This window comes from Vulpes vulpes, chromosome 14 (assembly GCF_048418805.1).
Source record: "Vulpes vulpes isolate BD-2025 chromosome 14, VulVul3, whole genome shotgun sequence".
Taxonomy (NCBI): Eukaryota; Metazoa; Chordata; class Mammalia; order Carnivora; family Canidae; genus Vulpes; species Vulpes vulpes.
In genome coordinates, this window is record NC_132793.1 from 22,206,760 (window position 1) to 22,232,631 (window position 25,872).

Here is a 25,872-nt window from a genome sequence, read left to right on the forward strand (position 1 = left end):
ATGATGGAAGGAAGGCTCCAGCAACCTGATTATGAAGCTGACAAATCGTTGCACATTCGCTTCAACTTGGATTCTCTTGTAGTCACCCATCTGGCAGAAGCCAGCTTCTCAATCTCTTTATTCCTTCTCTCTAAAGAAGTAAAACATGGGAAGGGGTAGGTAGGTAGTAAAATATGAGAGAAATCAAAGCCTCCTTGAGTTCCTTTTCTGAATATATCACCTCCCAAAAGGAAACAAAATCTTGAAGTTAGTGTGCATTACTTCCCCAAGTTTTTGTATTTTAAATGTATGTATGTAAACATACAATCTATATAGTGTTGTTTTTATAAAAATCTGCATTAAGTGGTAATATATATCCTTCTGCATTTCTATTTAGTATTATGCTTTCAGGATTTTCCATGTACTAATGTTTCTAGTTCTAATTCATTCATTTTAATCTATTTCACTATATGAATATATCATGATTTATCAGTTTTCCTACTGATGAATATTTTAGGCTATTTCCAATTTTTTTGACATTATAAATAAGGATACCAAGTACACTTCTGTGTATATCTTTTTGTGTGTTTAAGAATTTCTTCAGCTTACACCTAAAAGTAAATCTGCTGGACACTTCTTAACAAGACATTACAAAATTGTTCTCCAGAGTAGTTACTCCAGTTTGCATGCCTGCCAACAGCGTATGAGAGTTATTTCTTTGTGCCTCAGTCAACACTTGATGTTATCTGACTTTAAAGATTTTGCCATTCTGATGTATGTGAAATAGCATCTCATTAAATTTAATTTGCATTTTCCTGGCTACTGATAGAGTTACTGGCTTTCTTCTCAATATTCTATCAGTTTCCTATTTCTTTCATAGCACTTAGTGTGTTCATTGCCTGCCTTCCTATCTAGAACATAATCTCTGTGAGAACAGGGAACACATCTCTTCTGTTCACCGTTTTATCCTCAAACCTCAATACAGGGCCTGGTAGTAGGGATTTAATAAGTAGTTGTTTAATGAAGGAACCTGCTAGTGGGAGGGGTGGAGGGAAGTTTGCTATTACTGAAAGAGAAATGCTCATACAGTAACTGGAATTTACTTCTTTATATCCCCCCATCCAAACCCTATATTTTATTTCATAGCATTTGAAGTATCTGATTCTTTTCCTTCATTTCTTATATCCTGTTTTCAAGCCTTTTGAATAGACTTGAATAGAAGGCAGCAGAAATAATCACATAAATAGTCACTTATGGTTTGATCTGATAGCGATTATCTGCTCCAGCCTGGAGCTTATTACTTGAAACACACTGATACTGAATTAGCCTATGATTATTTTGCGCCGCACATCAGAGAAGAGACCAAAGTTCTGATGAGGTTCATTATTAGATAGGAAATTAAGTTGGAAGCCCTTTGCCTTTGTTGGGATTCTTATTGACAGAATTAATCTTATCTACTATAAGACTCTCTGAGATAAACAAGGACTTCATCAGCAAAAATTCACTAGGCGAGACATGATAATTTTTTATTTTTGAGAAATATGGACATTGACGAGGACTAGAATAAATCTCAGTGACTTTTCTACAATTCCTCTCTTTTCTACCCAGTCACTCTTAGTGCTGGTCCCAGCAGCTCCAGTTGCATCTTTTTCCAACTTTATTTAGTTCCTGAACTCTGTTCTGACTACATCTTAAACTACTTATTGCCTTGATTAGGATTCTTTGGGGATGCAGAGAATAAGCCCACTCAAGATAGTTTAAACCAGATGCAATCCAAGGATGTCTCAGAAATTAAGAACACAAACAGCTAGAACCGAGAATTAGAGCAGTGGAAATGTCTACTAAAATCTCCCAAGTAGGGCACCTGAGTGGCTCAGTTGGTTAAGGTCCAACTCTTGATCTCAACTCAGATCTTGATCTCAGGGTTGTGAATTCAAGCCCCCTCTATGCCCAGTGTGGAGACTATTTAAAAATATAAATAAAATAAAAGCTCCCAAGTTTGCTTCTTTTTTCAAGAGAAGAACAAGCCAAGGATAAAATCTGAGTTCCAATTACAAATTCTCAGGGAAGAATGCATACTCAGCGTGGACCAGATGCCCATCTGCCTCCAGTAAGTCATGACCACAAGGTTACATTCTACAAACCTGGCAGCCAAGAGCTACTCCTGTAATGTATGGATGACATAGGAGGGCAGCTGTCAGAAGGGAAAAGATTTTAGGCAGAGGCACCTTTAAGTGTCAACTCAATTTTATCAGTTGCATGAGTTTAGAGTCTCTAAAACCTTAGCAACTCCTTCATATCTTCTGCTTCCTCGACTTCTTTCCTCTAAGACTTCTCTGACTCCTTATCCAGCTTGCTCATCTTTTCATAGCCACTTGCAACTGTATCCTTAACAGATCCCTGACTTCCCTCATTTAAGATAGTAAACTTTGTGGATGAGAATGTATATTTTTTCCCTTGTTTGTTTATCTGGAAGGAATTAGAAAGTGGGAATATTCTGTATAGTATAACATCTCTCTGGTATGCTGATAGTCCAATGATGTGTCCTGCCCCAACAAGTAGGAAATAGCAGTAAATAAGTATTGTGGAACTTTAGCCACCTGGGAAGTCCATTCTGCCTTTCCTGAGACCATATATTCTCTTGTTTCAGGAACATGACATAGAAACAACACACGGTGTGGTCCACGTTACCATCAGAGGCCTACCAAAGGGAAACAGACCAGTTATTCTGACATACCATGACATTGGCCTCAATCGTATGTATTTGATTTTATACCTTTCCTTTTTATTTTAATACTTGATCTTTGTGTATTTTTAAAAAGAAGAAATCCCAGTATTCTAACAGAGCACAGGTTTTTTTCTCTTTATCTTAACTCCTTCCTTGTTGCTACACGTATTAATGGCAGGATTAAAGAGTAGAACTGAAATCAGTTGTTTAAATCTGTACTTCTTTGGTTTTTTTTCATATTTCAGGTTAGAAAACCCAAAGTTTGAACTTCTTCGTTGTGAGCTCTTCAGTGAATTAGTAAAAGTATTCTTGCGATGGCTTGTCATCAGTGATTTTAAATGGACTTTTCTAGATGGTTGTTTAAGATTCTAGCCCTAGCCACAGGCTCAGATCCTGTACTTTTGTTTTGTCCCATGCTTCTCTAGCTTTCAAAGTGGCCTATGTTTGAGGCTACAGTCTAGTGCTGGAGCTTTTGTAGCCTTTCACCTGAGAAGTGATTTAAACAGTTATATTTAATAGGGTAGAAATTGAAGCAGCAGCCCCTTTCTATACCCCAACAATTTTGCCAAGAGACAGTCTTCCACATGGTGAATGTAAACAGCCCAGGATATTTACTCTAGCCAGGTTCTTAGAATATAGTCAGTGTCTCTGTGTCAGATGGGGGAATAAGGTACATGAGAAATGTAGCATTATGAATTCAAGATTATTTTGTACAATACCAGGATTGGTTCCCATTTTGTAGACATTGTGTAGAATTGAGACTGCATTGTCATTTTCAGGTCATTGAGATGTCTGGTATTCAGCCTTTAGGGCAGCTTGAATTACATTGTTCAGACACCTCATTTTAGTGGAACAGTGAGTGATTAAAAGGGAGTGAAAGGAGGAAAGGGGGGAATGAAAGAGGATGATGTTATGGAATTAATTGAGTCAGGGAACACCAGAGAAATGGAGAGGACTTTTACGTATAGTCTGTTGAAAACTGGGGAGAACCGGTGACTTACAAGTATTTTTACTCTTGCAGATAAATCCTGTTTCAATGCATTCTTTAACTTTGAAGATATGCAAGAGATCACCCAGCACTTTGCTGTCTGTCACGTGGATGCCCCAGGCCAGCAGGAAGGTGCACCCTCTTTCCCAACAGGGTAAGGCCACAAGCAAGATCTTCTGGAAGGCATGCATTCAGAAAAGCAAACAATTGAGCTCCAGTGGGAGAAATAGCATTGATTTTAACATAGCCTAGGGGTTATACTTACCAACCAACTGTCCTCCTAGTTCCCTCCTTGATCTGAGAGGACTATTACATACAGTCTGGTGAGGAAGACTGCATGTTTTCTCATATCCAGGAATGGTTCTCCATAGACAGGAGTTTGTCTCCCTGTAATTGCAAGGCTTAAGTATCTGAAACACCCACCTCTCACTGTTTTTTCTGTCCATTCTTCATCTTTTTAAAAATATGTCATTTCTGTCCTTCCCTGAAACTTCCAACTACCTGGGCCCAAACTCCAATCCCTCTGAGCTTCCTGGGATCACCTCCCCAACCTTACCTCCCAATCTGGTCACAGGAATTTGAATATCTTATAACCATTTATCCAGAGAAGCTGCCCTTTCAGATAGAAATGCATTTTGACTGGACTTGGAGCTCTTAGCCTCATCTTGCTTTGCATGGTGGAGCCACAGTCTCCATCACTCTTCCCTGGACATTGTAATTATTGAGATGACCTTAAGAGGAGGAGTGAAAGCATAAGCTGTGGAATGCTGATTTTTCCCCCTTTCCCTTGGCTCCTCTCCAGAGCTGCCTCTGCCAGTGACTGTTGTGAAATAGATCATTGCAGATGATAAGAACTAACACTTATATGGGAGTTTGACAACATTCCTGACACTGCTTTAAATGCCTTGCATTTAGGGATCCCTGGGTGGCGCAGCGGTTTAGCGCCTGCCTTTGGCCTAGGGCGTGATCTTGGAGACCGGGGATTGAAATCCCACTTCGGGCTTCTGGTGCATGGAGCCTGCTTCTAACCTCTGCCTATGTCTCTGCCTCTCTGTGTGTGTGTGTGTGACTATCATAAATAAATTTTAAAAAAATAAAAAAAAAATAAAAAATAAAAAATAAATGCCTCGCATTTATTGACTCATTTAACCCTCACAGACCTATGGGACAGATTTATTATTCCTTTTTACAAGTGAGGATACTGAGGCACAGAAATGCTAAGTAACTTGGCCAGGCTAACAAATAAGTAGCAGAGCTGGAATTTTAACTTAGGCAGTCTGGCTCCAGAAGCCATGTTACTATGTCCAGGCTGTTGTGTCTCTCAGATGCAAATTGGCTAGTGACCAGTGTATATCCAACAAGACTTAGATCCAATTCCTTTTTTCTGTTCTTTAACAAATGGCTCAAGAACACTCCATTGCTTAAAAAAGTGTTTTAAGCAGAGGCAGCCTGACTTCCCTGTCAGAAGTTAGAATAAATCTTGCCTCATATATAGATTGTCTTAAGATCTCTTTCTATCTTTGATTCTGTAATCTCAGTGGATGCTCCCTTCTTTTCTTGGAATCCTAGTCTGAAATGGTTCCTGGGCTAGTTTGACCATCTTAAGATCCTGTGGTTCATATCTGTACACCAGATTCAAAAGCAGTAAAGTAACGATGTTATTTTATGCCTGAGTAAAGCAAATCAGCATTCATGATGAGGAGTCCAGAATTTGTGACTAGGTGGGTAGACCCACTAAGGCTTTGTTTAATTTTGTCTTTAGCTGTCTGAACATAAGCCACAGACCAAGAGCCACTTCTTCAGTTGACTCTTAACTGTTGGAAGTTTACTGAGTTTCAATCCCAGTTAAAGTGATTGTTAGGTATTTGGAAATGCCCTGAAAGAGAGCCATATTACCTGTTCTTTTCAAATGGCTTCCTCCCAGAGTCTGCCCTTTAATATGGAGACACATGGGTTCTTCTCCTTTCTTTTTAGCATGGAAATTGTAGAGAGTTGCACAACCGTCACAATCATTTCCACACGTTATCTCCTTTCAGTCTTTGGTAAAGGAAATGCTTTTATTTAAGAATCCCATACTCTTCTGGCGTTCTAGTGTTTAGGAAATGTGGGAACATTCTAAATCAGGGGGTATCAGGGATCCCTGGGTGGCCCAGTGGTTTAGCACCTGCCTTCAGCCCAGGGCCTGATCCTGGAGTCTCCAGATCGAGTCCCACGTCAAGCTCCCTGCATGGAGCCTGCTTCTCCCTCTGCCTGTGTCTCTGCTTCTCTCTCTCTCTCTATCTCTCATGAATAAATAAATACAATCTTTAAATAAATAAATAAATAAATAATAAAATAAAATAAAATAAATCAGGGGGTATCCTTCTGAATTTCAGGTACCAGTACCCTACAATGGATGAGTTAGCTGAAATGCTGCCTCCTGTTCTTACCCACTTAAGGTAGGTTCATTATTCAGTTCTTTTACACAGTTTTTGTTGACTTTCTACTGTGTGTCCAATCTAGGGGCTATGATGGTAAGCAAACGGAATAGTCGCTGTTCTTATGAAGCTTACATCTTAGTGGAAAGAATAATGAACAACAAAAAATCAAAACTGAAGTGCTATAAGAGAAGTCATTGAGGGTGATGTTAGAGGAGGACCAGGTTCACGTAGACATTGCTAGCTGGGCAGCACCCACAGGGCAAGAGGATTCCAGACAGAAGGAATGATATTTCCAGAAGTCCTAGACCAAATGAACAAGTAGGAGAAAGGCATGGAGTGAAATCTGAGAAATAGGCAAGGACCACATAACATCGTCTCACAGATCAGGTAAGAATCTGGGATTTTATTGAAAAGATAAAAATACGTGTGTGTGTGTGTGTGTGTGTGTGTGTGTGTAGAGAAAGAGAAAGAGAAGAGTTTTAAGCAGGGGCTTAATATCCAATTCTGTCTTTTTTTTTTAATTTTTAGTTTCAGGTGTAGAATTTAAAAATGAGTTGGATAAGAATGTGCTTTGATTTAACTTTCTTTTAACTTAGTCTTTAAAATGATCGATCATTCTACGTATAAAAGTTGCATTTCAGTAAAGCTTTACATTTTTATTTATTTTTTTAAATATCTATTTATTTTAGACATGGGGGAGGGGTAGAGGGAAAGTGAGAGAAAATCCAGAAGCAGACTCCCTGGCTGAGCACAGAGCTCAATGCAGGACTCGATTCCATGACTCTGAGATCACTACTCGAGCCAGAACCAAGAGTCAGACACTTAACTGACCATGCCACCCAGGCATCCCAAGCTGTTTACTTTTTTTTTTTTTAAGATTTTATTTACTAAAAAAAAAAAAAAAATTATTATTCATGAGTGACACAGAGAAAGAGACAGGGACATAGGCAGAGCGAGAGGCTCCCTATGGGGAGCCCAGTGTGGGACTCGATCCCAGCACCCCAGGATCACCTGAGCCAAAGGCAGAGGCTCAACCAGTGAGCCACCCAGGTGCCCCACTGCTTAAATTTTTAAAAAGGATTACTCTAGCTATGGAGAGAATGGGATGGAGAGGAGTAAAAGAGAAAAAGCAAAGAGACCTTTAAACTATTACAGCAGTCAAGTAAGAGGTAATGATAGCCTGGGTACTGGATGCCCTTCCGGATACAGTGAAGTAGATGGAAATAGGAAGGAAATGTTTTAGTGGTAGACTCTATAGGACTTGCTGCTGGGTTGGACATGGAGGTGATAGGAGAGGGAACTGTTAGAATGACTCCTAGGTTTTAGTCATATTTCATTTAATCCTTAAAGTCAACTTAGAAGTAGATAGTTTTTTCCTTTGTAGATCACGAACTGAGGCTCAGAAAATTAGAGAACTTGACCAGATTCTAGAATCCAGTAAGCATCAGAGCCAGATTTGAACCCAGTTGTATTTTTCCCATTATGCCATGTCATCTCCAAACGAGTTAACCTCAGCAGTGTTGGTTATGTCCCCTTTCATAGTCTGAAAAGCATCATTGGGATTGGAGTTGGAGCTGGAGCTTACATCCTCAGCAGATTTGCAGTAAGTACATAGAGGATTAGTCTTGATACCCTTGAAGCACTGCCTAGGTCACAGTACTACTGCTGTATTAGTGACCAGGTACTACTGTAGGTCTTGTGTCAATTTTTCTATAGATTCTGTGAACAACAGATGCAAATTTGTATGTAAAGCCCTGTTTTGTACTTAAGAGTGCCTGAAAAATCACAAATGAGGGCAGTACATCATCAGTAAAATGTAATTCTTAGAACTTAAGGGAATTTTGTGCAGCCATTAAAATTTTTTAAAAAGAGCCTGTAATGGTATGTGATTCACATATACTATAATGTTAACAAAAACGTTAGAATACAGATTCACATGATTTGTCATAGGCATAGGAAAGGACTGGAAGGAAATATACCAAAATACTAACATGGATTGATGTTGTATGGTTAGATAGTATGAGGTTTTATTTCCTAATTTTTATAATTTCTGTTTATCAGATTTTCTATAATGAGTATAATCAGTGAAATCAGAGGAAAGCAAAGTAAACTAGAGAGTTTTGAGTTTGAGTTTTCATCAAGTTTTCAGCTTGATGAAATTTTTCAGATGCTTCCTGGGTGATAGGACAACCTTCTGGGGCAGAGTGGTATCACCCTTCCTCTGATCTCTGAAAAAAACATAAGAAGGTCCTTTCGGGAACAAGGGCATATTATTGTGAAATTTGCTAGTCTAAGCCTTAGCAGCTCCTTATGCCAAGTGGTTCCAAGGGTACTTTCCCATCAGGGAAGACCATGAACTAAACAACTGCGGAGATACCAAGTGCCTTCCTCTGCTGCAGAAATGTCTCCTCACAGATCTCTGCAAGGCAAGATCATTTTTTTTCCTTTTTATTTTTTTAATTTAAAAAAAAATTTTTTTTATTGGAGTTCAATTTGAGAGCAAGATCATTTGATAGCATTTTAAGGAACTGGTTTTCCAAATGCTAAGTCAGACTTATTAAAGAGCAAATACTCTACCTAGCACCTCCCTGAAGTCTTTCTTTCAAATCTGAGGCATTATAGCATAATGCATAAGAATTCATTAAACATGCACCAATATTTTTTAGAAAAATGCTGGGAGTGGAACTTTCAAACTTTGTCTTTGTCTCCTATTTCAGCTCAATCATCCGGAGCTCGTGGAAGGCCTTGTGCTCATTAATGTTGACCCTTGTGCTAAAGGCTGGATTGACTGGGCAGCTTCCAAAGTAAGCACCAAATGGTATTCATTGGCTTATCTTGGTCTCTTCTCAAAATGTCTTGATTTTTTTAAAAAAATATTTATTTGTATGACAGAGAGAGAGAGCAAGCACAAGCAGGAGGAGCAGCAGAGGGAGAAGGAGAGGGAGAAGCAGGCCCCCCACTGAACAGGGAGCCCAATGTGGGGCTTGATCCCAGGACCCTTAGGTCATGTCCTGAGCCAAAGGCAAATGCTTAACTGACTTAGCCATCCAGGCACCCCTTATTTTTATTTTCTCATTGAAGTATATCCAATTAAAAGCAAAAATTTTTAAGTAGGGCAGCTTGGGCGGCTGCTTTCGGCTCAGGGTCCTGGGATCAAGCCCCGCATCCAGCTCCCTTCTCAGCAAGGAGTCTGCTTCTTGCTGCCCCTGTACCTTTTCCCTCTGGCTTGTGCTCTTTCTTTCTCTCTAATAAATAAACAAAATCTTAAAAAAAAAAAAAAAAAAAGTTTTACGTATACAGCTTGATGAATGTTTACATATGTAATTGCCATTCAGTCAATATACAGAATATTTCCACCTCTGGGGGTTGAGGGGGCCAGGTGTCAGCTTGTGCTTTGCCCTCAGCTTGCCTTTTGCTCCCTCATCATCCCCCCCACCCCTGCCTTGAACAGTTTTGACCCTTAAATCTTTAAGGTTGCTGAAAGCAGAAGATCTCATCTGTAGCTTCTTCTTGCTGAGTGGGAATATAGAGATGTCCCTACCTGTGGGTCAATATTGGTCAGTCGGTGAAAATATAGGGAAGTTAAAGACAGGCTGAAGCAGCTGAATCCAACGTGGACAGTAAAAAAATGTCTCTTGGGCAGCAAGGACCTTCTGCTGAAGTGAAATTATTGTAGTGATAGAGTCTCAGCAGTAAGCAGAAAAACATTGAAAAAGACAATGTATTAGGATTAATATGGCTCTGAGAATGAGAAGTCCAACAAAGATACCCTTAGTAGTTGACCATAGTCCTCCCCTGAACCAGGAACTTAAGCAGTCATAGAAAGACAGGGAAGGATTTTGTTGAGCCTTATTTTGAATATTCATGTCAGTTAGTGACCCCGTCACATTTTTGTGGTAATTTGGAGTATATATATAACCCTGTTTTAATAAAGTATAGGTTTCTCCTTGAGCTGCAGTCAGAATATCAAAAGCCATTTGGTTTTGGAGGGTCACCTTTAGAATTTGTGGATGACTCTGAGTTGGGTCTGGTTAAAGATGGCGGTTGTACATATTTGCAGTTTTATATCAGTAAGCTTCTGGGGCAAATATGGCTATGGATAAAACCATCAAGAAGCCGTCCTAGATGTCTGACTTTAACAATATCTTAATTATGAGGAATCACTGGCAAGTGGGAGAAGACTTGTCTGGGATATGGGCATCCCAAAGTGCATTATCGAATCCATTCATAAGGAAAATGGGGCCACCCATTATCTCCACAGGTTCATAGTTAACCTCTTGGAGTAGGGTATACTCCACTTTTTAAGGAGCAATTTTGTCACCCCCGCCACACAGAATGGGTCAAGGTGATAGCTGAGTTATACAGTTGTTGGGGAATCCGTCCCATTTTCCAGTTGTTCAAATTATCATACATCCATGTAATGTGGGAAACAAAGGCAGAAGAAAGAGTATTAAATTTCCTTACTACCTACAGCCCATTGACAAGTCCTTGAAACAGGCAGTGACTTTCCTCTAGGGACTCAAAAGTCAATCTTAGCACAACCCCTAGGATCGTGTAAGTCTACTTTAACATATAAAAATTATTTTGGAAACTTTCTTTATCTCTCCTCAACAAGGTTCATGTTGGTAATCACTGCCCTCCCGCCCCCGCCCCCCGCCTCCAAGCATATGACCCATTAATATACATCTGAAGAGTCTTATGACTCAGGTTTTAATAGACAGTAATGAATGACCTTTTCCTAGCAATAGCTAGCTCCTACAAGGTCCTGGAAACCTTGCTTCCAAAATTCTTTAGAGACTTACCCTATCCCTAACCCCCTCCTAATTTGAAAGTATATAATGGGCCACTCGTCATGACCCCAGTGCAGCTCTTTCTGCCCACGAGTCCTGTCCCTGTGCTTCACTAAAACCACCTTTTTGCACCAAAGATATCTCAAGAATTCTTTCTTAGCTGTTGGTTTTGAATCCAAACGTCCCTTCCTATATCACATGAGAGTCCTATAATTATCTCTGAAGAATAACAAGCAAGATTGTCTATATATGAGCTATTGTGGTAATTTTTACCTCAAGTTTTTTAGCTTCGGCAAACAACACACACTCAAAGACAATCAGAACTAGAATTTAACATCCACAAAGGTATGTTAATGAGACATAATTTTCTCTCCAATATTACCCTTATTTCCAGAGATAGTCAATTCAAGACTAATCAGAAAACCAAGTTCAGTTTTAACAAACTTGGCCTAATTATTTACGTAAGTTCAGCAAGAATAGTGATTGATCATATAGATCCTTTAAAATTTGCTTTATTGGAACTTTTTATAAGGAATCTCAATTGAACTTTTAGTAGCCTCTCTAGGCCAGAAGCCAAGCTAAATATTTGCCATCATACATCAGACATTCCTGCAAAATCTATAGATTGGGGCAATTCTTCTTCTGGAGGTTCCCAAAATATCCTGAGGTCCCTGGATCTACCAGGAAGTGACATTCTTTACTCACCTAGTAAGACTACTGGGAACTCTGTAAGCAAGGTATCAGGCCAACATTTACAAGGGGCTTTAGTGGCTCCAGAAAGCCAACCTTAATTTCTTAAAGCTGTCTGATCATATCTGAGTCTGTGCATGTCTCTCTCAAATAAGACATTCCTGTCAAAGCCTTGGTAAAATAACCAGTATTTCCAATGCTATCCTGTTACGAGGACAACAGATTCTCATTGAATTTATGTAGACAACTATAATTGCCATGGAAGAACACTACCAAGAGTTTCTGAATTTCAGAGGGTTTATTTAGGTAGAGATAAAAGTTAAATGCTTCAGTGTGTTCCAAAGTAAAACTTTATCATATTTCTGTAAATCATAGATATCTTTTTTTTAAGATTTTATTTACTTATTCATGAGAGACAGAGAGAGAGAGAGGCAAAGACATAGGCAGAGGGAGAAGCAGCCTCCATGCAGGGAGCCCAGGGACTCGATCCTGGGATCACGCCCTAAGCCAAAGGCAGACGCTCAACCACTGAGCCACCCAGGTGTCCCAAAATCATAGATATCTTAAAAGAAAGTTTCCTTAATCTAGAAGAGCAAACATTAGAAAACTTAGCAGTGTTTCAAACAAGAATCCCCAAAACCATAATAATTCTTATTCAGTTTGAATGTAGCTTTAGTTCTAGAAATTCTTATCCATTTTAAAAGATATCAAAAACCTGTATTTGTTTTTAAAAAGTTTCTTTTTATGAATCTCCTTGAAGATGAAACTCATTTTGCAAATAATAAAAAGACTGTGATGCAATTGACAAGGAAATTCAGTTATTTCTGACACATAACACCTCAATAATTAGAATGTTAAGTGACAACCTTATTACTAAAACGTATTAAACTTAATTACCTTATTACCAAAACATATTAAAACTTCAAGAATTTCAAGATGCATATGCACACACACACACACACACACATTTGAACAGTTATAGCATTTACGAAGCAACAACCCAAGGCTTAGCATAATTTGACAGTACTTTCCAAGTAACTTAACATAGCTAATAAACAAGTCTAATTGGTCAAAAAGACTTTATTTACAATTCAGACATTGAGGAAGTCTGTTAAAACACTCAAACTTTTTTTTTTTTTTAAGATTTTATTTATTTATTCATGAGAGACAGAGAGAGAGAGGCAGAGACATAGGCAGGGAGAAACAGGCTCCTCACAGGGAGTCTGATGTAGAACTCGATCCCAGAACCCCAGGATCACACCCCGAGCCAAAGGCTCAGCCACTGAGCCACCCAGGCATCCCAACACTCAGCTTTTAAGGTACATGACTGAATAGGATTATGGATTATTATGAAACTTAAAATTTAATCTTTTATTTGACCAACATGACAAGAGGCATATAGGTAGGGTTATATAGTTGTTAGCAAAATTAAGTTCCTTTAACATTGAAATGTTTTAACTATCTTAAGTAATTAAAGACCTGATAAAGACAAAATATAGAAACTGGTTCTCTGGTCAAAGAAAAGAGAAAAGAATCTTTTTTTACATTTTCTTATTAAGAGGAAACCAACAATCCAAGGAAACTTTGTCTTTTTTTTTTTTTTTTAATTATTCTTTATTTATGATAGGCACACAGTGAGAGAGAGAGGCAGAGACATAGGCAGAGGGAGAAGCAGGCTCCATGCACTGGGAGCCCGACGTGGGATTCGATCCCGAGTCCCCAGGATCGCGCCCTGGGCCAAAGGCAGGCGCCAAACCGCTGCGCCACCCAGGGATCCCGAAACTTTGTCTTTTTAACAGAGTAGAGCAGAATTTCATTGTTATACCAGGATACTTTTATTTATTTATTTATTTTTGAGAGAGAGCATGAACACACAGGAGCAGGAGGAGTCAAAGGGAGAGGGAAAGAGTCTTAAGCAGACTCTACATCCAAGTGTAGAGCTGGACAAGGGCCTTGATCTCAAGACTGAGATTATGACCCCGAGATGAAACCAAGAGTCGGACAGTTAACTGCACCACCCAGGCACCCTCACCAGGGTATTTAAAATCCATTTATATCAAGATTGTGGGATAAAGCCCCAAGTTGGGCTTTCCACTCAGCACAGAGTCTGCTTGTCCTTTTCCCTCTGCTCCTTCCCCTGCTCTTTTTCTATCAGCTCAGCTCTCTCAAATAAAATATTTTTAAAAATAAATTTAAAAAATCCATTGATTTCAACTTTGGTCCATCCTAATGGCATATAAAATTCCTTTCCAGGGGCACTTGAGTGGCTCAGTTGGTTAAGTGTCAGCTTTAGGCTCAGGTCATGATCCCTGGGTCCTGGGATCAAGCCCCAAGGCTGGCTCCCTGCTCAACAGAGTCTACTTCTCCCTCTCCCCTTGCCCCTCCCCCTCCCACTTGTCCCTCTTTCTCTCTCAAAGGCTCTCTCATTAAATAAATAAATAAATAAATAAATAAATAAATAAATAGATCTTTTAGAAATAAAAATAAATATACCTTAGTTTTCTGCAAGAAGAAGCAAAAAGCACAAACCTATGTTCACTAATCAGTGCTTTAGTATTCCATCCTATTTAGAAAAGGCCTAATATCCAGCAAATTTAGTTCAATTTATCATCCAAGCAAAACTTTAAAGTTTCAGTTTACCAAAGACTTAGAAAGTGGTCTTAACAATTACCCCTGGAGGGGCACCTGGATGGCTCTGTAGTTGAGTGTCTGCCTTTGGCTCAGGTCATGATCTGGGCATCCTGGGATTGAGTTCCACATGGGGCTCCCTGCAAGGAGCCTGGTTCTCCCTCTGCCTATGTCTGCCTCTCTCTGTGTCCCCCATGAATAAATAAATAAAATCTTAAAAAAAAAATTTACCCATGGAAACTTTGAGACAAAATTAACCATCATTTTAAGTCCTCTCTTTGCTAACAAATTACAACAGATATCATGAGCTTATATGACCTTCAGCAAACCTTGGTAGAATAAAAGTTTTGTATTTAATGCTAATAACTCTAAAGACACGTTTATCTTCATAAAACCAACAAACTTGAACTAGTTTAAATACCAAATATATTCCATCTGGGTCCACTTAAAAGGCAGTCAATTTGCTCCCCATTGTCAATTTTTATTAGAGATGCTGCTGGGAAAATCTTAAGTGGGAAGTGGAAGTCCAGGGCTGTGCACTTTGCTCCTTGGCAGTGAGGGTAGGAGGAGCCAATGGTGCCAGAGGCACCAAGGATGGTATAGGAACCAGGTATACCAGCTGCCCCCAAGATGGTGCAGAAACAGGAGGATGGGGAGAGCAAAGCAGAAGAGGTGGGTGAGGTACCACCAGGAAGGCTGGAGGCGGATAAAAGCCCAGAGGGCAGAGTGAGGTCTCCTGGTCCTAAAGCTCATCAGCTTGGAGAGATGAAAAGACAGGGTTTGGGTTTGGTTTGGTTTGGTTTGGTTTGGTTTTGTTTTGTTTTTTTCCACCAAGCAGTGGAATTAGGCGGTCCATGTCAGGCCAGAGAGGACAGGAAACTTCCTCAAAACAAAAGGTAACTGCTTAGGAATATTCCTTAAGGTCCCAGTCGTGAGGTGGACTAACCCACAGAGAGTTGGCTACACTTATCATAGCCATTAACCTGGGAAATGAATAAGGGAGAAGCTCCCCACATATAAGAGTAACCTGGGTCTATTAGGAAGGAGGAACAGTGAGAGTCAGTGTCCTCCTCATTAGGGATGGTCTGTGTTTCCTCCAGCAATGTGGATTTATTCAGGGGAGGCCTGTTTAAGCAGTTATCATCCAGTATATCTGGAGAGTTTTCTAGCCTGGTTAGTGGCCAAACACTAGAGGCCCTTAAGTCGGGGTCCTGATTTAGAGCCATGAAGCCCAGATAAAGCGTACCTATTTACCTTGTTTCCTGCAGAAGAAATCTAATTCATAAATCACATTGAGGCTGTGCAGTGTTACAGAAGATCAGTCCTTTCTTAAATTTTGCAATCCGAATTGTTTTCATTGGGTTAAAAGGCATCCCAAAGGAGAGTCCTAGGGAACCGAAGAAGCAAGAACTCCCCCACCCCATTCCTAGATTGTGTCCCACATAGTATATGTCAGAGGTTCCTGGTGTCAAAGTGACCAGAGGTGTCCCTTGAGCAAAATTGCTATGATCACCACTCTGCCCTGCCGTAAAGGCCCTGTAGGAGGGATTGCTAGTATCCCCGTGCTTCCCCCATTGCATTCTGGACTATAAATGGGGGCCAGTGAATGGACCAAAATACCATGCCTTGTCATTCCATGAAGAACCCACCATTTTAACACAAGTAAAACACTAGAAAGTTTTACAAAGGGAAATTAGCCAATTTTATAATATAAGTAATTAGGAGACTTTGATGAAGAATAGTAAAGGTAGAAATCCATCATGGTCTAAATGACATCCAACATGTGTAGTCCTTACAGCCAACTTCCCTAGGAAATTGTCACTGATTGGGTTTTAATCCAATAAAGGATTGGTTTCAGCTGGCTCTGAGGGAGGTCTTATGACCAGAAATGGCTAGACCAGAAATGTGACATTAGGTCCATGAGGAGGAAACCTTACACAGGAGTCTTAAGATTGGCAGCCATCCTAGTGACTTAGGTGGCTGTCCTATGTCCAAGAAAGACAACTTTGTATAAGAATAGGAATAAAGAGAGGGCATCAAGTTTCTGAGTCTTATTACCATTCTGGCCAGGGTACTAGCTTCCAGCCAAAAGGCAAGGGTCTGTTCCTCCCTGTAGAATAGCTGAGGGCTATGCAGCCTGAGCGATTAACATGAAAGTGTTCCAGTAAGACCATACTCCTTGAATACCCTCTAAAATGAACCTAAAAAGAGAGAGAGTAACTCACCAAATTTGCACCAAAGCTGGAAGTCCAGGTGAAGGAAGATGCAGAATCCGTGTACAGGGCACCAAAAGTATGATGTGGGATCATTGAGCCTAATGGTCAAGAAAGAATTCTTGAGTTGTTTACTGTGTGCAAAGAGGTGTTTTTATTATAGCACAGGGACAGGACTCAAGGACAGAAAGAGCTGCACTTGGGATGGTGTGGAGCTAATTATATACTTAGGGGGCAGGGCTGAGGAGGGTAGAGATAACCTAAGTCTCCAATGGTATTTTTTTCATGCTAAAGAAGAGTGATAGGATCCTGGAGGTCTGGCTATTTTTAGTCTCTAGCAAAACATTAACATTAAGGTACTATGAATTCCTTGAGGAATGTCACACATATCCCACCTCTGGGAGCTAAGGGGAGAGAGTGTTAGCTTGTGCTTTGCCCTCATGATATTGACTTTACAAATATAAACAATCCAGCAAACAACCAGAGTGAAAAGAGGGAATAAGGGTAAAAACATAGTACTTTATAACTTTTGCGTTGAACTGACCTGTGTTGGAAAAAGAATTACTTTTGAAACACTCTACTAAAGTACAAATGCTGGGCAGCTCTGGTGGCTCAGAGGTTTAACGCCGCCTTCAGCCCAGGGCCTGATCCTGGAGATCTGGGATCGAGTCCCACGTTGGGCTCCCTGTGTGGAGCCTGCTTCGCCCTCTGCCTGTGTCTCTGCCTCTCTCTCTGTCTCTCATGAATGAATAAATAAAATCTTAAAAAAAAAAAAGTACAAATGCTATTTGTATGTTATTTCAATCTGAAACTTTGAGATTAATATTGAATCAGTGATGTTATAGTTTTCCAGAGGAAAAAATAACCCAAGCTTTCATTACTTGCTAAAAGATCCCTAATGTAATAATCTCATTTTTAAACAAATCCCTATCCCAAAGTATTTGTAAATTACTATGTTTATTTTAATACACACAATTGAAGATAGTCTCCAAAATACCACTATCCAGCTTGTCATATGTATCAAGAATTTTTATTGATACTCAACCATGAGATCCAATAATTCAATACCTAGGAACTTACCTGAAGAATAATTAATAATATTTGCAAAGATTTAAATAGGAGGATAATAAAAGGATGAGAACAAGACCCAAGGGCTCACAGAGCTGCACTGGGATTGTGAGGAGCAGTTGATTTGATTATATACTTTTTAGTTGGGAGGGGACGGAAACAAAGTTTCCAAAAGGATTTTCACATGTTAAAGAAGACTTAAAGGATCCTGTAGGCTTAGCTATTGTCACACCAAAGTCTAGCAAGACATTAACATTAAGATTGGGAGTCCTTGGAGGAATGTCACACTCGGCTTGTCTCAAGTATTTGTCAGTGGGCTGCAAGTTAAAAGGTTATTTAATTTTATCTACCTTTTCTTTTGCCTTTGTTCTTCACATAATTTGCTATGTACCAGGCACTATTCCTAAATGTTTTAAGTATGTTTAAACTTTTCATTCTGAGGATAACTCAGTGAAGTGGTACTACTATTGTTATCCCACAGAAAAATTAAATCATTTGCTTAAGGTCACACAGCTGGGATGTCAAAGAGCCAAAATATTCATTAACACCTTGTTTATAGGACTAAAATATGGAAACAGTTTAAGATCAACAAAATTATGATATAACCATAGAATGGACTATCCTACAACCAAAATTTTGTTTTTTGGTTATTTAAAGAAACGAGAATATTCTCATGTTTAAAAAATAGAAAAAAAAACTATATATGTCCCAACTTTGTTAGGTAGATATGCACAAGAAAGAAGGGAAAATAATTTGGCCTGGCTCAGTCTAATATAGAAAATGTGGGGTTCAGAGCTAATAGGCAAGAAAGAATTCTTAACGAAGTCTTTAGTAGAAAAAGGTAGTTTTACTAAAGCACAAGACAGGACTTGTGGTCAGAAAGAGCTGCACTGGGGTTGTGATAGGTGACTGATTATATACTTTCAAGTTGGGAGGGGATTAGGGATAGTGTTAAGTCTCCAAGAATTTTAGAAGCAAGGTTTCCAGGACCTTGAGGGGGTAGCTATTGTTAGGAAAGGGTCATTCATTTCTGTCTAGTAAAACTCAGGTCCTGAGACCCTTCAGGTGTGTATCAGTGGCCATATGCTTGGAGGATGACTGCCAACATATATCTTTGGGGGTAGAGATAAGGGAAGTTTCCAAAGAAACTTTTTTTAGGGGAGGGAAGGAGAGAAGGAGAGATCAGGAGATAAACCCAAACTGGCTCTTATGCCCAGCACAGAGCCCAGGATGGGACTTGATCTCACAACCCCTGAGATCATGACCTGAGCTAAAATCAAGAATCACATGCTTAACCAACTGAGCCACCCAGGTGCCTCTCCAAAGGAATTTTTATATGTTAAAGAAGATTTACAAGATCCTGGGGTGCCTGGATAATGTTAAACTAAGATTGCCTTTTGCCCTTAGCAAAGAAAGTGCAACATCAAGGCATCTGAGGTCCCAGAGGAAGGTCACTCTGCCTATTTCAAGGACTTGTCACAGAGCTGTAGGCAGTAAAGAAATTTAATTTTTTCTTTTGCCTTACTTTCCCACATCAAGTAGAGCATCTACTTTTCGTTTCAGGGTGGTAATTTCAAGCCCCATATTGGGTGTAGAGATTACTTAAAAAAATAAAAATCAATAAAAGTGCTGGTCTTACCCACTATATTAAAAAAAATAAAGAGGGAAAATAATTTGTTACTAGTAGTTCTATCTTTGGGTGGTAGCATTACAGATGATTTTTATTTTCCCTTTCATATTCTATATCTTCTTAATTTTCTTTTTTTTCTTCTTAATTTTCTATGATAAACATGTATTACTTTAAAATTACTTAACAATATTAAAATATCCCACCTACTGGAATTTTAAGAAACAGCAAACAAACAAAGGCAGACAAAAAAGAGAGACAACCCAAAAAACAGACTCTCAACTGGAGAGCAGATGGTACCAGAGGGGAGGTGGGTGGGGGGATGGGTGAAATAGCTGAAGAGGATTAAGATTATACTTACTTTGATGAGCACTGTGTAATATTTGGAATTGTTAAATCACTGTATTATACAACTGAAACGAATATAACACACTGTATGTTAAGTACACTAGAATTAAAAAAAAAAACCTTCATCTACCAGTAGACTAGATTCTAAAAAATTTATCCATTTCTCCCCACACTTAAATATTAGAGAAATATGCATACTCCAGCTTGATATACAATATATTAATGATGCTATTGCCAGCTGCTGTGGAAATTCTTTCTTATAACCTGACTTATTTAAAATTTGTTCTAATTCCTGTTTAGTTGTGTGGTTATATTAAAATTTACCTGAACACTCTCAATAATGGATAATAAACTGTGTGTTAATAACCTAAAAAAAATTGTTATAAGACTTGAGAATGACCTTATGAGTATTAAACATGAATGGTTGTTATTAATTCTAATTATCTTTTTTTTAATTCTAATTATCTTTAATTTATAACAATTTCATCATTGGTCACTTCTGTGAAGATTTCTGGGCTTCCTTAACCTTTCTGGGACTCTGCGATCCTGCTCTACCTTTATCCATGTCTGTCTCCTCATCTCCTCTTCTCCATCTGCACTCCCATTTCAGCACTTCACCTCTAATCCAAGTTAGCAGTAGGAATGAAGCATAAAACCAAGGAAGAAGGCTACAGGGAATCAGCAATATAATTTGAGTTGGAAATTTTTCTGAAAATAGACTAGCTGTGTGCAGATTTGCACAGATTGCTGCATTTATTAGACTGTGTGATATGCATCATTTTGAAATGGAAAAAAAATAGAAAAATGTTCAAAACTCAGGAACATTCTGTAAACAGCAATTTCCTCCCACTCCCTGAAATGATAGCAAAAACTCCAGGAAAGGAAAAAAAAAATTTTTTTTTAATTCTTGGATGACTTGGAAGTAGTCTTAAATCAATCCTTGTTAGCCATGACACAAGTGTAAATGAAGAAACATACATAAGAATGAAGTAGCTAGTAGCCAAGTGTTCTAGGTCTTAAGTTTTCAAAGAAGAAATGACCAGCATTTCTTCTAGCCACCTATTTTTTTTTCTCCAAAAATTATTTATTTGAGAGAGAGAGAGAGAACACGAGTGGGGGGCTGCAGAGGAAGGAGAACTAGACCCTATGCTGAGCAGGGAGCCTGATGCAAGCTCAGTTCCAGGACCCCGGGGATGCCTGGGTGACTCAGGATGTGATTCGAGGGGTCCTGGGACTGAGTCCCACACCGGGGTCCTCGTGGGGAACCTCTTTCTCCCTCTGCTTATGTCTCTGCCTCTCTCTGTGTATCAAATAAATAAATAGATAGATAGATAGATAGATAAATAAATAAATAAATAAATAAATAAATAAATAAATAAATAAATAAATAAAATATTTAAAAAAAATTCCAGGACCCCGGGATCATGACCCGAACCGAAGGCAGTTGCTTAACCAACTGAGCTATCCAGGTACCCCTCTAGCCACCTATTTCAAAGCAGACGATATTATTTCTGTGAAAGGGAGACTTCGGTTTTTTCTGACTTGTTTCTTGTTATCATGTATCTTGAAACCACCATCTCATGAAAATGTGTGACCCTGAGTTATGCTTTTGTTTGTTGAGGGTTTACATGTGTACAATAAAGTACAGTAATCATGAGTGGGCCGCTTGATAAATATGTATGCTTAACTCCTTTGACACAAAGCTTCTATCTTTTTTTAGCTCTCAGGCTTGACAACCAATGTTGTGGACATTATTTTGGCTCATCACTTCGGTCAGGTAAGTGCTTATTCCAAGCCAGCTGTTTGTTGGCTTGCAGCAAAATCTTATTTACCTCAGGAAAGACGGGGTGCCATAGAGTTCACCGGATCCTAGTGGGTACCACTTCCAGGGCAGAGTATGATGCACGTGGCCCAGCAAAGGCCAGTCTTCAGGGAGAGACATTAGCTCAGTGCCACATGCCTCTGGCATTTGAAGAGATGAGGGAAGACAGGATCCCCTCCCCTGCCACCTGTCCCCTAGAGCAGCATGCCATCTGTTAATGTTTGATAACATCACATGCCTCACCAAACATCTTCAGAGCCATGATGAGGTCTGGGAAAGGCTTCACAAAAATAGAAATTTCAGAGAAAAAAGAAACCAAAAGAAACAAATGTCAGTGCTTAAAGAACCTTAGAATTTATCTTGCGCATTCTCATGTTTTACTGGTAAGAAAACTGAAGTCTGTAGAGGCAGTGAACAGTAATGGATAATTACTGGTTGGGAAAGGTAACCTCAGTCCTCTTTTCAGAGGGAGGAGTGCATTGGATAGTAAGATTCTGAATGAGCTGATAAGTATCATATTTTTTGTAAGAGTTGGGGAAGGATTGCTGTTGATTCTTCTTTAAATGTTTGGTAGAATTTACAGCGACACCATCTGGGACAAAGCTTTTCTTTGTGTATACTAAAGAAAAGGTTACTAATTTAATGTCTTTACTTATTAAAGATCTATTCAAATTTTTCTATTCTTTGAGATGCTTTATTTTTTTTTTTTTTTTGAGATGCTTTAGATAGTATGTGTCTTTCTAGGAATTTATCCATTTCATCTCAGTTACTTAATTTGTTGGTATAAATTACTTATGATACTCCTTTGTAATTCTTTTTATTTCTGTAAAGTTGAAAATATCTCCTCTTTCCTCCCCATTTTTAATTTTTTATTATTTTTTTAAGATTTTATTTATTTACTCATAAGAGACACACAGAGAGAGAGGTAGAGACCCAGGCAGAGGGAGAAGCAGGCTCCATGCAGGGAGCCCGACACCGAACCCAATCCCGGGTCTTCAGGATCACACCCTGGGCGGAAGGCAGGCGCTAAACTGCTGAGCCACTCGGCTGCCCTCCTCCCTATTTTAGTAATTTGAATCTTACCTCTTATTTTAGCCAACCTCTAGCCAACCAATTGTTTTGGTTTGTTTGTTTGTTTGTTTGTTTGTTTGTTTGTTTTTTTAAAGATTTTATTATTTATTCATGAGAGACACAGGGAGAGAAAGGCAGAGACACAAGCAGAGGGAGAAGCAAACTCCATGCAGGGAGCGGACATGGGACTCGATTCCGGGTCTGCAGGATCACGCCCTGGGCCAAAGGTGGCGCTAAACCGCTGAGCTACCGGGGCTGCCCCAATTGTTTGGTTTTATTGGTTTTCTTTTCCTGTTCTTTTTAAAATTCTTTATTTCATTTATTTCCACTCCAATTATTATTTCCTTCTGCTTGCTTTAATTTTCCTGTTTTATTGGTTTTCTTTTCCTGTTCTTTTTAAAATTCTTTATTTCATTTATTTCCACTCCAATTATTATTTCCTTCTGCTTGCTTTAATTTTCCTGTTTTTCTAGTTGTTTTCTTTTTTTTTAAATCAGCTTTCCAATATGGAGCTCGAACTCACGACCCTGAGGTGAAGACCTGAGCCATGCAGATGCCCCTTCTTTTTCTAGTTTCTTAAGGTGGAAGGCTAGCTATGAATTAGAGATCTCTCTTCTTTTTTTCATATACACATTTACAGCTATAAATTTCCCTCTCAACATATGTTAGCTGCAGCCCATAAGTTCTGGCAGTTTCATTTATCTCAAAAGTATATTCTAATTTCCTAATGATTCCTTCTTTGACGCATTATTTAGTATTTTGTTCAGTTTCCCAGATTTCCTTCTGTTAATGATTTCTAATTTCATTCCATTGTGATCAGAGAATATATTTAATGTTTCATTCCTTTTTGAATGTCTTGAGATTTATTTTATATCCTAGCATATGATCCTATCATGTGGCCTGTCTGTTCCATGAGCACATGACAAGGATGTGTATTCATTCTACTACCATTAAGTGGAGTGTACTCTGGGTGTCTTGTCAGGTCTAGTGGTTTATGGTGTTCAGTTTTTCTATTTCATTGTGATCTTCTGGCTCATTATTCATCCATAAATGAAAGTGAGTTATTAAAATTATCACTTACTATTGTTGAATTTTTCTTTCTCCCTTCACTTGTGTTTGTTTTTGCTTTGTGTATCATGATTGCTTGTCTTCCTGATGTTATATTTTTATTTAACAGAACTTGGAACTAATCTTCTTTCATTAGCCCCATCTTTACCCTCTGCTTCCAGAGAGAACTGGTGCCTACAAATCTCGAGCCTTTTCAGGCTACATGGTACATGTTCACTGACTTCTTTCACTCTCCCCACTGCCAGCCTACCAGGCTTACTGAATCTGCTAAATGAATAATTACAGTCTTTCTAATGCTTTCTCACTTTCAAAATGTTATTGCTGTTGTTTTTTTTTTTCCTGTTGCCTTTGTCCTTCGTAGTTTATGACTTACAAAGAAGAAACTGCTATTCTTTTTATGATTTTTCTAGGAGTAAAATTGCATGTGTGGGTTTTTTAAAAAGATTTATTTATTTATTCATGAGAGACACAGAGAGAGAGAGAGAGAGAGAGAGAGAGAGAGAGGGGCAGAGACATAGGCAGAGGGAGAAGCAGGCTCTTTGCAGGAGCCTGATGTGGGACTCGATCCCGGATTCCAGGATCACGACCTGAGCTGAAGGCAGCCACCCAGACGTCCTGTAAAATTGTGTTTTAATCTAGCATCTTTAATTGGAAGTCTCAAACACTATGATCTTTTCACATGTGCTGCATAGAGTGGGTACTCTCCTAAAGACATAGCATGCTTAGTTTTTTTGTTGTTGTTGTTTTTATTTTTTATTTTTTTATTTTTATTTTTTGTTGTTGTTGTTGTTGTTTTTAAAATTTTATTTATTTATTCATGAGAGACACACAGAGAGAGGCAGAGATACCGGCAGGGGGAAAAGCAGGCTTCCCATGGGGGAGCCTGATGTGGGACTCGATCCCAGGACGCGGGGATCGCAACCTGAGCCAAAGGCAGATGCTCAAAAAAAAAAAAAAACAAAGGCAGATGCTCAACCACTGAGCCACCCAGGTGCCCCAGCATGCTTGGTTTTGACTGTAAACTTTAAAAACCAGTTCACAAAGTTAATGAAATTCTGTGCTAAGTGCTGTGGAGGAGAGAAAAGTATATAAGATATGGCCCTTATTCTCTGGGAGTTCACTCTGTATGGAGATATGCTATATAGAAATACTATTGTAGCACAGGTAAAAAGAGACAAGTAATAAGCACTACCTTTCACTAAACACCTATGAATTTCAGGCAGACATTTTATGTATATTAATCAGTCTGATAATCTCATTATAGGAATTGTATTATTCCCACTTCACAGATAAAGAATGAACTGGTTTCCAGCTAATAACTTACGGAGGGAGGATATATGAAGCCAGATTTGTGCCTAGCTCTGAAGCTTTCCTTTCTCTACCCTGTCAGGGTACCTTAGGAGAGGGGCACCATGAGGGAGCTAGAGGAATTCAAGGGCAGGAGAAGTTTACTTCTTAATTTGGGGATCAGGGAAGGGCTTCAATGCAGAGGAGGTATCCCATCTGGGCCTTGAAGGATAAATAAAATTCAACATTTTAGGTTTCGGGAAGAAGAGGATCATTCTAGGAATGAGGAGTAGTTTGCTTAAAAACCAAGAGACCTTGCTTTACATTTTGCTGTCAACCTAGAACTACTCTTAAAAAATAAAATCTTGGGATGCCTGGCTGGCTCAGTCGGAGTGTGCAACTCTTGATCCCAGGGTGTGAGTTTGAGCCCCATGTTGGGTATAGAGATCACTTAAATAAATAAACTTAAAAAAAATTTAAGCAAGCAAATTTTGTATTGCTTCTAATATCTTGAAATGGAAATAAATAAGGTTTCGAAATATGAATAATCTCATCTTCACCCATAAGAAAAAATGACTATAGTGACATCCTCTTTTTTTATCTATCCAATTTGCAAAAATTTAAAAGAATGGCCATTTGTATTAGTAAGGTTGTGGAGAAACAAGTGGTGTAAATAAACTACAGCTGCATATGTCCTGATAAGGAATGATCTCTACCATACTTTAAGGGGAGAAGCAAGGTATAGAACAGTATGTTTATGCTTTTTTTTTTTTTTTTTTTTTTTTTTTTAGTGGGAAGGGGGAGGCAATTTGTATATATAACAGCTTTACCTAAGAAGTTGCATTAGTGGACAGCCCCAGTGGCGCAGCGGTTTAGCGCCGCCTGCGGCCCAGGGTGTGATCCTGGAGACCTGGGATCGAGTCCCACGTCGGGCTCCCTGCATGGAGCCCGCTTCTCCCTCTGCCTGTGTCTCTGCCTCTCTCTCTGTGTGTGTGTCTCTATGAATAAATAAATAAATCTTAAAAAAAAAAAAAAAGTCCATGATCTTTTAAAAAAAAAAAAAGTTGCATTAGTACTTAAGCCAGTTTTACCCCTTTTACACCATTATCATTTTTTCCCTCTTTTAGCTCAAACTTTGCTGTTCA

General features: G+C 39.0%; 1 protein-coding gene across 15 annotated transcripts in view; it reads left to right on the forward strand.

Moving 5' to 3' along the window:
• NDRG3 (NDRG family member 3) overlaps positions 1-25,872 on the forward strand; it is a 78,077-nt gene that overhangs the window by 36,179 nt on the left and 16,026 nt on the right. For all 15 annotated transcript variants that reach the window (XR_003236710.2, XR_003236711.2, XR_011996927.1 and 12 more), the window contains 6 exons: positions 2,630-2,735; positions 3,729-3,849; positions 6,071-6,133; positions 7,658-7,718; positions 8,833-8,919; positions 21,200-21,256. Coding sequence is in view for 11 of the 15 variants with exons in the window: in XM_026009743.2 (XP_025865528.1) it covers positions 2,630-2,735; positions 3,729-3,849; positions 6,071-6,133; positions 7,658-7,718; positions 8,833-8,919; positions 21,200-21,256 (495 nt within the window). In the remaining 4 variants the exon portion in view is untranslated. The remainder of the gene's footprint in view (positions 1-2,629; positions 2,736-3,728; positions 3,850-6,070; positions 6,134-7,657; positions 7,719-8,832; positions 8,920-21,199; positions 21,257-25,872) is intronic.